We start from the raw sequence: 14602 nt of genomic DNA, 5'->3' as shown, positions 1-14602 counted from the left end.
TGGAACCAAATAATTTAGAAAATTGATACAAACTCCTGGTTCCCAGAAAGAGGACTTAAACAATGAAAGGCAGCATTAAGTTTCTATGCTTTAAATCAGTTCACTGCTTTAAATCAGAAAATCATTACTGATAACATCTATGTTATCAGCAATAATAACATAAATGTTAACGGCAGCTTACGGATTAATTGCAAACATCGCCTTATTATTCCTGTAATTTTTCATCTCTTTTATTGCTTGCATTTTTTGATTTAAAAACATATTTCTGTTATGAATCTGTCTGAAATCAATTTAATTTTCTCCTGCTTTGTACTCCTACTTAATAATATTAAATTATCCTGTGTAGAAATGGTGCAATCCAAAAACAAGGCCTATATGTCAACTACATGTATAGCAGATTATTTGATTTTCCGTCTGTTGGATGTTAAATATATAAACTCAAAATGAAATCTAATTGCTGGTGAAGAATAAATGTTTGACACAATAACTTTTATCATATAATTTTTTTAACCATTTATTAGAATAATGTTGCACATTTATTAATGTTTTTTTTAGATTGTGTTGCTGTTTTTGCATTTAGTTGAACAAAATACTTTATCTCTTTTTTGGAGTCATTCTTTATTTTGTAAGTGTAATTATAGAAAAATATGCTTATCACATTTCAAGGCTGTTTAAATGCAATTAAAGTGTAGAAATTCTTTTTTGACATAAAATGGAAAAAAAAAGTTTGTTATAATGTTAATGTTTGTAATCATAGTTGGAAGTGTTGAAACAAGGAACTGACTGTATCAAGTACAAATATTTTTTTACTATTTAGCATCTAGGCTGGGGAATTTTTTATCTACAGTTTTGTATCCAATATTTTATGTTAACATCCCATAATAAATTATTTCCATCCATCTTCTCCTGTTTAGTCCTGTCAGGGTCGCCGTAGGGCTGGTGCCTGTCTCCTGCAGTCTATGGGACAGAGGCGGGGTACACCCTGGACACGTCGCCAGTCTGTCACAGGGCAACACAGAAACACATAACCATGCACACATCCACACCTTAGGACAAGGTAGAGAAGCCAATTAACCATCAGTCAGGTTTTTGGGGGGAAGCCAGAGTACCTGGATAGAACACATGCATGCAGTGAGAACATGCAAACTCGGTTCATGCAAACCCACTGAATCACTGCGCTGCCAACATTATTTATGATTATTCTCAAAACTATTTGAACTTCGGAACTATTTAAAAAAATATCTCCTCTAGGTATTTGAAAGAAATCCATGCCATATTAGTCGATGGCATGTGTTTACCCTGACAACTTGTTGAAGCTCAATCTTAAGTTACATTTCTTTACATTCCTACATCTTTTGATTCTTGCTATTGTGAAGTTATGATATTTTTAAATTCCCAACCAAAGAACCAAAGTTGACCTTGAAGAATTTGAATTGTGGTCAAAGTAGCTTTTAAACTAATTTAGAGAAACTGGAACATGTTTAAACCGATTCATAGCAGAAATATTAGGTAAATAAAACATTGTTTGGCAAATTAATGTTTCAATAAATGATCTGGTAAATCAGAAACCAATAACCTTTATTTAACTGATTCCTAACCTTCTTTGATTGAGCTAGAAGCTAGCAGACATGCAGCAATTTGGTTCTGCAGTTAGCCAACAGGTGTCTCAGCGTTTGTTCATCCTGCACATTCTGGTCCTTGGCTTCTGGTTTTCCATTATGGTGCCTCTTTGATGTGGCTGGTCCAAGAACAGCTCTGAGAGAGACAGAGTTTGCTACTAATGTTGGTGTTGATGTCTTGGTTATTTGTAATAGTGCCTCAAAGATGATTATAATGTTGAAAATTGTTGATGCACCTTCTAAATTCAGAAGGAGTATTTCTCTGTGGATGGATGGATGGATGGATGGATGGATGGATGGATGGATGGATGGATGGATGGATGGATAGCTTTATATGAGTAAATATTTACGTTTTAGCTTATAATGTGTAAGACATATCAATATATCATGTTAAAAAGTCTGTGATGATCATTGTAGTTCTTGAAATGTTTCTGTTGTTGCAGAAATATTTATTAAGAGAATGCAAAAAAGTTTAAACTCATATAGAAACCTTAGAAAATATTATATTTAGATGAGGATTAAAACATATTTGCTCCTATAAAGGTTATACAGTATCAATATCCTCTAAAAAATCTAAATGATTGCTTATAAAGAGTTCAAAACCCCCAAATACATTAAAATGTGAAACTAAAGAATACCTAAACAAATATAAGCCAAGTCCTCTGAGAACTATCAGTGAAAAAGCAGAAGTGTTTGTGTCGAGGTTTTTGTCACAGCATAAATCACTGTGATACGTACTCATTAACAGAGGTGTCCCATGTTTTACAGTAATAAACTGCAGAGTCTCCTTCTTCTATGTTGTTGATGATCAAACGATAATCTGATGATGACTGATGAGTGGAAGTGTGTCTTGCAGAAGGGAACCCAGTGTCATAGCTGGGTGAACTCCAGCCATGATAAAAACTCAGCATATAGAGAGGAACTCCTCCTAGGATCTGTCTGTACCACCAGGCTTGATAGTTACCAACAGTCCCCAGGTTACAGTCCATGGTGGCTGTCTCTCCTTTCCTCACCGTCAGAACTGAAGGCTTCTGTGTCACCACTGTCACTCCACTCACACCTGGAAGCAACAAGAAGACATACAGGTGCTGGTCATAAAATTAGAATATCATGAAAAAGTAGATTGATTTCAGTAATTCCATTTAAAAAGTGAAACTTGTATATTATATTCATACATTACATACAAACTCATATATTTCAGATGTTTATTTTGTTTAATTTTGATGATTACAAATGACAACAAATGAAAATCTCAAATTCATCATATCAGAAAATTAGAATATTGTGAAAAGGTTCAAAATTGATGGCCCCTGGTGCCACACTCTAATCAGCTAATTAACTCAAACCACCTGCAAAAGCCTTTAAATGGTCTTTCAGTCTAGTTCTATAGGCTACACAATCATGGGGAAGACTGCTGACTTGACAGTTGTCCAAAAGACGACCATCAACACCTTGCACAAGGAGGGCAAGACACAAAAGGTCATCGCTAAAGAGGCTGGCTGTTCACAGAGCTCAGTGTCCAAGCACATTAATAGAGAGGCGAAGGGAAGGAAAAGATGTGGTCGAAAAAAGTGTACAAGCAAGAGAGATAACCGCACCCTGGAGAAGATTGTGAAACAAAACCCATTCAAAAATGTGGGGGAGATTCACAAAGAGTGGACTGCAGCTGGAGTGAGTGCTTCAAGAACCACCACACACAGACGTATGAAAGACATGGGTTTCTGCTGTCGCATTCCTTGTGTCAAGCCACTCTTGAACCACAGACAGCGTCAGAAGCGTCTTGCCTGGGCTAAAGAGAAACAGGACTGGACTGCTGGTGAGTGGTCCAAAGTCATGTTCTCTGATAAAAGTAAATTTTGCATTTCCTTTGGAAATCAAGGTCCCAGAGTCTGGAGGAAAAGAAGAGAGGCACTTCATCCACGTTGCTTGAAGTCCAGTGTAAAGTTTCCACAGTCAGTGATGGTTTGGGGTGCCATGTCATCTGCTGGTGTTGGTCCATTGTGTTTTCTGAGGTCCAGGGTCAACGCAGCCACATACCAGGAAGTTTTAGAGCACTTCATGCTTCCTGCAGCTGACCAACTTTTTGGAGATGCAGATTTCATTTTCCAACAGGACTTGGCACCTGCACACAGTGCCAAAGCTACCAGTACCTGGTTGAAGGACCATGGTATCCCTGTTCTTAATTGGCCAGCAAACTCTCCTGACCTTAACCCCATAGAAAATCTATGGGGTATTGTGAAGAAGAAGATGCAATACACCAGACCCAACAATTCAGAAGAGCTAAAAGCCACTATTAGAGCAACCTGGGCTATCATAACACCTGAGCAGTGCCACAGACTGATCGACTCCATGCCACGCCGCATTGCTGCAGTAATACAGGCCAAAGGAGGCCCAACTAAATACTGAGTGCTGTACATGCTCATACTTTTCATGTTCATACTTTTCAGTTGGCCAACATTTCTATAAATCCTTTGTTTTTATTGGTCTTCAGTAATATTCTAATTTTCTGATATGATGAATTTGAGATTTTCATTTGTTGTCATTTGTAATCATCAAAATTAAACAAAATAAACATCTGAAATATATGAGTTTGTATGTAATGTATGAATATAATATACAAGTTTCACTTTTTAAATGGAATTACTGAAATCAATCTACTTTTTCATGATATTCTAATTTTATGACCAGCACCTGTATAGTTAAGAAAAAAAACAGACTGATGAATCCAACAGGAGCTCCAGTCTGCAGTAAGTCATCCTGCTTACATGTTAGAGCTGTGATGAGAGAGCAGAGGGTCCCCAGCATGTTGTCAGTTTGTGCTGAGAATGATCTTGGATTTTATAAGGGTGACCTCACTGCTGACAGATGAGAGAGTTTAGAGGATGAGGAGAGGAGGTGGAGGAGATATTTATCAGAAGACTCAGACTAACAGGAACAGACAGGAGGAGGAGCTCTGAGACTTTATGGAGTGAGGCATTTCTTTGACCAAATATGTTTTCTTTTATTGTATAAATTGATATTTATCACTGTCCTTCTATTACACCGTTTTACCTATCATCTTGCCCATAGCTCCTCTTTTAAATGTTCATTCTGAAAAGCTTTCTTAACATTAGAAGGCACATAGACCTCTTTGGAACATGTTAAGACACTGTTTTCTGTATTTAAATAAATATAATACCTGGCAAAATTTCAACTGATATAATTGGATAAATGATTAAGGTTGCAGACTTGCAACGTCCCTAATTGTAATAGGGCTCTGATTTTTATACTTAAAAATTGAACTGAGGGCTTCAAACTGTTTCATTTCGATTATTTCATTCTTTTTTTCACATGTTACTCTATAGTTGAGGAAAAAATTGTTAAAATTAATATTTCTACTATTGTTGAAGTAAAGTCAATTCCTTTATCTATGATTCAAATAAACATAGATGAAGAAAAGAAAGAAGAAAAATGCCTAACCAAAGTTATAAATGTATCTTTATATAGAAAAAAACCTTCAAAGTGCTTTACGTGAATGAAGCTTGAAAATAGAACAAAAATAAAAGCAGAAAAAAAATCAATAAAATATTTTAAATTCAATTTTTTGTGATACAGGGAGCCACTGAAGCAAATTCAGAGCCGGGCTGATGTGCTCTACTTTCTTAGTTCTAGTGAGAACACAGGGAGCAGGATCTTGGATCAGCTGCAGATGTCTGATGGACCTTTTAGGAAACCTATGAAGTCACTGATGCAGTAATCAATTCTATTTAAGATTAATGCATAAATGAGTTTTTCTAGATCCTGCTTGGACATTAGTCCTTTAATCCTGGAAATGTCATTCAGGTGATAAAAGACTGACTTAGTAACTGCCTTTCTGTGCCTCTGAAGGTTCAGGTCTGAGTCCATCATGACACCAAGGTTTTAGGTCCCAATCAGTGTTTTTTTTTTACTGTAGAAACAGAAGCTGTGAGCTAATTCTGGATAACTCGGGCCATTGGTCCAAAGATTGGAGTAAATATCTTTTTTGTGCCACTAAAGGCGTTGAATAGTGTTTGACCTCCAGACATTTTAGAGTTGCTGGTTGGATGGGAAACATCGAGAGTGCTGAAGTCATCAGGGACGTCTTCATTCTATAATCCCAGGTCAGGAATAAATATGTGCAGGAAAGTATTTAGTTTCTATGCTCCATCTGAAATGTGCAGAAATTCTTCACAACATGAAACATTTTTTTCTGATACAGCTGAACAACAAATCCCAACGACTATCTGTGTTTCCTGAGGCGTCTTAGGTTTCTCATTAAATAGTTTGTTTTATTTGATTTTCATTTTAAGTAATTTTCCTTTGTTTTATCTCTATTCTCTATGTTTTTGATGTGATTCATTTGTGAATTATGTTGTTCATGAACAGTATCATTCAAATAACTTTCTCTTGTTTAAATCTTATATATTTTAATAGATAAGATTTTTCTTTGTGTGTGACACTTGTTAAAAATAACAAAGGAAAAATTTAATGAGGTTGTGATGAGCCCACTGATCTCTGACATGCATCATGTCACTAAGAGTCTGTGAATAATGTTTTACCTGAATTAAGATGTGGAAACATATCACAGGTTGGTATTCAGGTCTGCCTCTGCCCTGTCTGATTCAGTCTAATTCATCTCTGGTTCCTGTCTTCCAATACCTCCTTATTTTCAATAAAACTTCTAAATATTACAAAACCATTACAGATGAAGCTAAGCAGGGTTACTTGGACTGACCCTGGGTTTCTCCCATTTTTAAGCTGGGATCTGTAAAAGATGTTGGAAATGCAGAGGAATCTTCGGTTGGAGTGCAATACTACATAATATCTCCATAAAAAGAGGGTGATTAGATAGTGATCAGATGCCTTCGGTATCTTACTAATATCTTTGTTACTCAATCAATTACCGACGTAGTGCGCCTAAAATCCATGGACGTTTATAATCAGTATATTAATGGTTTCATTATTGACAACAGGACCCATCTGAGTATCAAGTTTCAGGTCAATGGCAGATTAAGCAATTACAATAACAAACACATAAATGTACCTTATAGGTCATATTTTTTAACTCATAGGGTACATGCTGACACCGTTCAACAAATATCTATATATATTTTACCAGTAAAGTGATAAGATTGGCACAGATTCTGTGTGTTTTTGAAGGCTGATTGTTGTGGTAGATGTTCTGGTAATGAGCCTGGTTCTGCTGGAGGTTTTTGCCTATTCAAAGTGAGTTTTTCCTCTCCACACACACTGCATGCATGCTGCATGTGAGGGATTGCTTCAAAGTCAATGATACAATACAAATAAAAGTCTACTGTCCCCACACAATGGTCATGGATGAGCAAATCCTGCAAAAATTGACTTCTTCATGTAAATATTCACAATCAAAACTCAAATTTAAACTGTAAATAGAATAACAGAATAAATATCAAGCGATTTTGAATAACTTCAGATGTTAAATATTTTTTTTATCAATTACATGATAGCTTATAATCTTCATTACGGTGGAGAAATAAATAGGATTTTAGCTATTAAGCATTTCAGTTAGTGTAGATACTTTTTTTAAGAAAATGATTGATGTGTGTTGTACATGTATTAATTATTAATTTATATGATTGCTAAACATTAAAATAGAATATCACTGCAATGATAAATTACACAATTTCCTTATGTTCCATACTTTAAACACAAAAAACTATTTTTATTTAATGAGCTCCTATTTCGATTGTAAAAAAATCAAAATGTAATCATGAGAACCAATGAAACTGATTTTCAGTTCTTGTCAGTGAAACCTCTTTCTACATCTCCCTCTCAGTTCTTACAGGATGCAGCTGCAGACCTCTACTCTATATTTATACATTCATGTAAATGAGGAGCTCCAGTTCCAAATGTCTTGGGACCTGCAAACGTTTCTTTTTTCTTTCAAATCACCAAGCATTAATAAGTCTGTTAAAATAAACTCTCTTTGGATGAAGATGTGATGTAATATTCACATTTTAATTTAACAGCCTATTGTGTTTTAATGTGAATTTATTATTTGTGATTCATTAAGAAATGCCTTTTTTATAACAACCTCAGTATCTCAAGGATTGTTTCCTCTAAATCATTATTAACATATAAAAAGAAAAAAAGCAGAGGTCTGCAGGTGTATCATGAAGAAGAGGCAGAAAGAGGAAAAAGCTTTGCTTTCCACCGTTTATCTATTTAGATGTTTCTTAACTCCGATCATCTTAACATTAATCTTTAATCTTAACTACCTTTATTTTCTGTTGTATCTACATATATCTGAAATTTATGAAAGTACAAAATCTGAAAATGTAGAAGATAGAAACACATGAAAAATACTTTTTTATTTTCCAATGGTCAACTGCAAAATCATCATAGTCAAAGTAACATGAGGCACAGCTACTGTCATGAATGTATATAAAAATACACAGGATCCTAAGGTTTTCAATAACTATGAGTTTTTTATTGAAAAAGAAAGCCGATGCAGCAATAATTGTCGAAAACACATTATTTTCAAAATCCTGTCAGAAGCAAAACAATAAAGAAGCAGATTATAGATGATTGTGGTCCTCTACTTTTCTTCAGCAGGACATCCTGACTTGTTGATGGTTTTCTCTGCAGTCTGGGAGCCCAAAGACACTTTACAGGTATAAACCTTATTCATGTTCCAGTCTGATGTCTGGATGGACAGAGAACTGCTGATGTGGAAAGTCTGGTCTGGTCTCTGAACAGCAGTGCTGGTAGAGATCCCACTGGTCACTGGACTCCCACCAACCAACCAGCTCACATCTGCAAAAGGCCCAGACTGACTGGACAGACAGAGCAGAGTGGCTTTGTTGGTCTGCAGCTCAGCACTGGATGGAGGGAAGACAGTCAGGACAGGAGGAGGGAGACTGGAGTCTGGAAAGACATGGTGGACATTATCAAATAACACATTATTTATTTATTTATTTTCAGCATTTTTTTTATTGTCATTACACTGTCACAAGTACAGAGCAACAAAATTAACTCTCTGTATATAACCCATTCCCTTGGGGAGCAGTGGGCTGCCATTGTGTGGCGCCCGGGGAGAAGTGTGGGGTTAAGGGTCTTGCTCAGGAACTTAAGCTGTGGGGATCAAACTGGGTACTTGCAACCTTCTCAGCACACAAGCGCACTGCTCTAACCTAGTAGGCCAACACTCCCCACAGCAGCAAAACATTACTAGGTCAAAATAAAAGTGTATGTTACAACACCCAACAAACTTAACTTGAGTTATGGATTCAGAAATAATAGAAGCTGTTTAGCAGTTTTTCTTATTCTACTAAAGCAGAGGATTTGATTAACCTAAACATCCAGTCTGTAGGCTAATGACCTAAGAAACACCACAAAATTACATCACTAAAAATATTAAAATCTGCATTATTAATCAAACTCTATATCCAAGTGAGTTTATGAACAGAAAGGGTATTCATTTACAAGATATTTTTATTATTAATGATTAGTTTGTCGATTTTTTTTTGTCTGCATGGTTTAAAAAAGTCAAAATGGATTTTTTTCACATTTTAAATTTTCTGAAAATGTAAAACACACATGGTTTAAACTTAACCTAGGAAACCTGGAAGAGCATTATAAACTTGAAAAAAATTAATCCTGTTGATATTAAACTGTTAAAAAACAAATTGAAAAGCAGATAGTATGAAACCACCCTTTTTGTTTCTCTGAAACTTTTCATTAAATTTGCCGTAAAATAAGCACAATGCTGTATGTTTGTATTCCCCCTTTCCGATTTCAGAAGAAATGTTTTGCTGTGTGTAGATTTCTTTTCTCTCTGACAATGTCAAAGAAAATATCTGTGACATGTATTAAAAGTATTTGATAGAATATAATTACTTTTTTGCAACGTTTTTTTGTTACATAATTCACTTCAACACTGTTTCATCAGTTGCAGTATATCTGGATTTTGATCAACCGAAAAGACGAAAAACAAAAGAAAAAACATCAAGACAAGTTATTTCAGTCTTTGTAAATTAATTAAAAACTAATGCTTGTGAAATGAAGCAGGTAATCACAAAATCCCCTTTTAAAGTAATTAAAACAGATCCTTACCTGTTACAATCAGCTTGGTTCCTTGGCCGAATACCACAGTGATTCAGTTTGTATACATGGCCGTACAAAAACCTCCTGATTGTCTCTGATCAGGGGAGTGGAACTGAAACCTCCTGCTGAGACCAACTTTCACTGAAAACATCTCATTTTCTTCATCTGTTTGCTTTTATTACAAAACACACACAATTCTCTTTAGTCATCTTCAAAGTACAACTTATTTTCTTTGTTAATAAGTGTGTTTTGTGAACTGTTGAATGTTCATACATTTTATTAGTTTTAGAGTTTAGGTCTTGTGTTGGTTTTTGTCACACTGTGAATCACTGTGATACAGCTTCATCTGCAGAGTCATCCCATGTCTGACAGAAATAAAGAGCAGAGTCTCCTGCCTCTGCCTGCTTAATAATAAACTGATAATCTATGTTTGAGGTGGATTTAGAGTTGAATCGGTCTGAAGAGAATCCTGTTCCAAAGTGGAGTGAACTATCGGAGTGGTGAAAACGCAGAACATATTGAGGAACTCCACCAGGAACTTGTTTATACCATCTGACAAAGTTTCCATCATGTCTCTGAATGTTACATTTTAAAACAACTTGTTGTCCTGTTGAAACGGTCTCAACAGGAGGTATCTGGGTCAGTGTTATCGCTGCATCAACATCTGGCAAAAGAAGCAGGGAAAAGCATGAGTAAAAGGTTTGTATGTAAAAATGTCATCTTAAGGTCTCTGAGAAGAATCTTACATGTTAGAGCAGTGATGAGACTGCAGAGGATCCCCAGCATGATGTCAGTTTGTGGTGTAAAGGTTTGGTTCTGTCCAGCTGAAAGTTGAACTGAAGAGAGGAGAGAATCAGAGGCTTATAAAGAGACTGAGGAGAGGAGAATTGAGGGAGGAGGAGATTCATTAGACTAATATCTGAGATTAGATTGTTAAACTGTCTGAAACAGAAATGAAGTTTCCTATTTATTGTAAGCATGGTACTTGTTCTATCAACCAATATGAAGCTCGCTTTGCTTTTTTTTTATAAGAAAAAAACTAAACAAAATACTTAATGAATAATGTATTTTTTTTTATAAATCTTCCTGAAATATGATTTTTGGGGGATTTTTAAAAATATCGTTCTGCAGATGTAACATTTCAGCAGTGTTGGAAAAAGATTTAATTAGTGCTTATGACAAAATTCTGTAAATGTGAGCTGTCTTTATTTTCACAGAGTTAGATGAAGGCAAAAAAAAAAAAAAAACATTTCGGCGCACTTCTCTTTCTGGAAGATTTGACTTTAAGACAAAAAGAAAAGTACAGGGAATTTTCTGAAAGAACAAATATATAAGTAAACAACAGTAGGGAAGACAGGTATGTAACCCATTACACTCAACTCACTGACCGGGAATAATCAATTATTCCACATATTAATTTTGAACTACTTTGACCTTTTAAATAAACATTCAACACCTGTTAAAAGATTAGATTGAATTTCATAAAAATGTTTTATAAATTAAAAATGTAAATACAAATATTTCATTTGTTTCTTTTCAAAATACATAAATATGGAAATAGAAAATAAACAAAAAGTCAGAAACACTGATAAATGGGACTGCCTCTACTTTTCAATTTATATAAAAGTAAGAGCATATAAATTATTACTGAATCTTCTGCTCCCTTTTTTAACAGTGGTATTCTTTATAAGTCTTAGTCTTTCTTCTTCCACTGGAAAAGGTTTATTATAAAATTTTTTCAATGATTTACATACCCGGTAATTACTGAATCTCCTCCTTCCCTTTTTAACAGTGAAATCATATATAAGTCTTAGTCTCTCTTCTTCTTTCACTGGAAAAGGTTGATCTATCAGGTATATTCTTAAGAAGGCTAAAATTCAAACTGTCAACATGCTGTGGACCCTCTGTGCCGTCTTCTCTGCTCTAACATGTAAGAATCTCCTTTGCTTCTGAATACTTTTATGTTTGAAGACATGTTCTGTCTTTAAACACAAGCCTGCAACTCATATGTGTTTCGGTTTGTTTACAGATGTTGATGCAGCTAAAGTTCTGACCCAGACACCAGCTTTTAAAACAGTTTCTACAGGACAACAGGTGGTTCTTGGATGTAACATTCAGAAGCCTGAAAACTATCATGTCTTTTGGTACAAACAGGTTCCTGGTGGAACTCCTCAGTATGTTCTAGCATTTTATCATGCTTACAGTTCTCCTGAATTTGGAGCAGGTTTTTCCTCTGACAGATTAAACTCTAAAGCCACATCAGATATAGAGTACCAGTTTATTATAAAGCAGGCAGAGACAGGAGACACTGCAGTGTATTACTGTCACACATGGGATAACTCTGCTAAGGCATGTATCACAGTGATTCACATCATGACAAAAACCTCTGACAGATCTACTTCTGCTTTCTGAGACTACTATTTAATGATGTTTAAACACACAGTGAGATCCCTTATTACTACATTTAATCTTTCTTTTTTTGTGTGCTTTACTACATTTTTGAAAACTCTTAAAGGTTCTAATCACTAATTGAAAGCAAGCGTTAACCCCATTAACTCAATACATGTTTTCTAAATGTCTCTTCTTCATCCATCCTTTTTTCTGTCACGCCCAGGGAAGTAACAAGGATTTTTGAAATACCGAGGTCAAATATTGGGATAAATTTTACTTGACAAAAAAACATCCTAATATGGTGACTTTTTAAAATATATTTTGGAAACGTGAATAAAGAGAGTTAAATCACAAGCCTATCAAGGAGGTAAATATGACCATGTTTATTAATTCCAAAATTCACAAAATTAGAGTATTTGAGTGAGTGAGTTGGTAATATTATTATCATTATCATCATTATACTATAATATTGTTGTTGTTGTTATTAATATTGAAATATTATTACTACTATTATTATTGTCACCATCATCATCATGTGCATGGCCCACTAAATGAATCAAATGACTTAAAATGACATATCACAATAGGGTGACCAGATCAGCATGGGGCCACCGGTGTCCAGGCTATTGTTACCACAAGGGAGTAACTTTGTGATGAAAGTTGGTGAGGACACTTGGGTGGTGACTTTCATTAGGCTAATTTTCCAAAAATGAGCTCAAACTTATATTTATTGAATGCTTTCCTAATTTTGAGAGAACAAGACCACAACACACTGACATTTGTATTTATAGACATTAGAGAGATGCCTTTTAGTGCATTACAAATATAGGGCCGAAAAACACCAATGCATGAAAAAAAAAGAGCCAATTCTGATGCCAAAATTGATTTATCATGCATCCCTAGGAAAACATCCCTGCATACTGATTCTGTCTGTTTAATAAGAAAACATGTTAATTTTAACCTGTAACTGTGATTCATGGTCCTCTGAGAAGCCCAGATTCTTTTAACTAGTAAGGAAGAAGAACAAACTCTTTTTTCTCAAGCTTCTTGCATTATAATACCAACTTGTTTAAATTTACAATCTGTTGCCATTTTTAGCTGAAAAAGCTCCGTATGTCTAACGGATTTTTTGTGGGAATCTCTAATTATTTTAACCAACCCGTCTCCTAACTTTTACTTTTACCTACCCCCGTCCAGCGGGGTTCCCGGATTAGCCCCACAGCTGACGGCTCGGTTCGAGTGCTCTGTGTTGGGATCCAAAGGCTTGCCCTCAAGAGGGCGCCGAGGATCCCTTCCTGTTTATTTGTTTTTCTGTTGGGATCTGGGGTGCTGTCTACTTTCCTCCACCAGAGGGCATACTGGATCTCCTGAACCTGGAGCTGCCTTCACCAGCTGATTCTCATCTGCTCATCAGGGGACCAGTACTTATGTGGGCTGTGGACAACACCTCGACGCCAGAGTGTTTGTTAATCACGGAAGAAACCTGACTGAACCCTGGGAGTCTGGAGGAGTCTCTACTGCTGAACTCTGCCTGCCGCATCTCAGGAGCTCTGGAGGAGCTCATCGTCTGAAACCAGTGTAAAGGAAGAAAATATTCTAACATAGTTAACTTTGGAAAAAGGTTGGCTTTTCATTCTTCCCTTCCCCAGGTCCACTCGGCGAGCTGCGTTTGGTAATAAAAACCAACATTGCATGTTGACGTCACAGAATTACAGAGTTTAATCCAATATAAGGCAATGGATACACTTAGAAATAAGACAATGCACAAACCTACACCAGAAACTGCAGAACAACAGAGACATACATTCCATTACCTGACATAGGAGGAAAGAAAGCAAAGACGTACAAGACATCTTTGGAGATTTTGCAAGAGCAAAATCTGATCTGTAACCTCTATTTAGAAAGCTTTATCCTCTTGTATCTAATCCATTCAAAAAAGGCTGGCCCTCGGTCCTCCAACCAGGAGCCATCTCTGACACCGCCCAGAGCTTCACCCAATTTACTACAAACATCTGGGGTCATTTGCTTCTTTGTTTTAACAAGAAAAGGCGGAAAGCTTGTCCTGGCATCTAGAATTCTTAAAGTCATAAAACACAAGATAAGCTTCCACAGACAGCTTGTGGAATGTGGGGGCCTCACCATAAATTCTCAGGAACAAACTTAAATTTAGTAATCTGGTTCAAGGAAAGGTTATCTTCACAAACTTGTTCAAAATTAAGAAATATGTTCACAAGGAGAGTATACAACATACCTTTTACACATGCCATAAGATTAACTGTATTAAAGACTGAAAATAATCATTTTTCTTTAACAGTCCCCGTTTTGAGGTCTGAGACATACAGACCTCACAAATAAAACGATTAAGCCTTCTAATAGAGGAACCAAAAAACTATTTAGTATACTAAAAAAACTAAAACATTAGCCCAATTTTATAACAGTCCCCTTTTTAAACAGCACCTCCTAGTTCCACTGCCAGGTCATGTGTCTGAAGCTGAACTCCAGTATCT

General features: G+C 35.8%; 1 protein-coding gene and 1 gene segment (V, D, J or C); both read right to left on the bottom strand.

The window, feature by feature from the left end:
- Window positions 1-2208: 2208 nt before the first annotated feature.
- LOC119778254 lies at window positions 2209-4554 on the bottom strand. The segment is given in 2 exon segments: window positions 2209-2679; window positions 4385-4554. Coding segments are annotated over 2 exon segments (378 nt in total).
- A 3642-nt stretch (window positions 4555-8196) lies between these two features.
- Window positions 8197-14602, bottom strand: part of LOC119778251 (immunoglobulin lambda-1 light chain-like) — a 17659-nt gene continuing 11253 nt past the window's right edge. Inside the window, exons 5-8 of the mRNA XM_038277402.1 lie at window positions 10451-10540; window positions 10044-10368; window positions 9714-9748; window positions 8197-8525 (exon numbers count right to left, since the gene is read on the bottom strand). Coding sequence (XP_038133330.1) covers window positions 8197-8525; window positions 9714-9748; window positions 10044-10368; window positions 10451-10490 — 729 coding nt within the window. The 5' untranslated portion in view covers window positions 10491-10540. The remainder of the gene's footprint in view (window positions 8526-9713; window positions 9749-10043; window positions 10369-10450; window positions 10541-14602) is intronic.

Source organism: Cyprinodon tularosa, unplaced genomic scaffold (genome assembly GCF_016077235.1).
Source record: "Cyprinodon tularosa strain WSP-4 unplaced genomic scaffold, ASM1607723v1 ctg131, whole genome shotgun sequence".
Classification (NCBI taxonomy): Eukaryota; Metazoa; Chordata; class Actinopteri; order Cyprinodontiformes; family Cyprinodontidae; genus Cyprinodon; species Cyprinodon tularosa.
The sequence above is the reverse complement of the archived record's forward strand: the minus strand, read 5'-3'. Positions and strand labels throughout refer to the sequence as shown.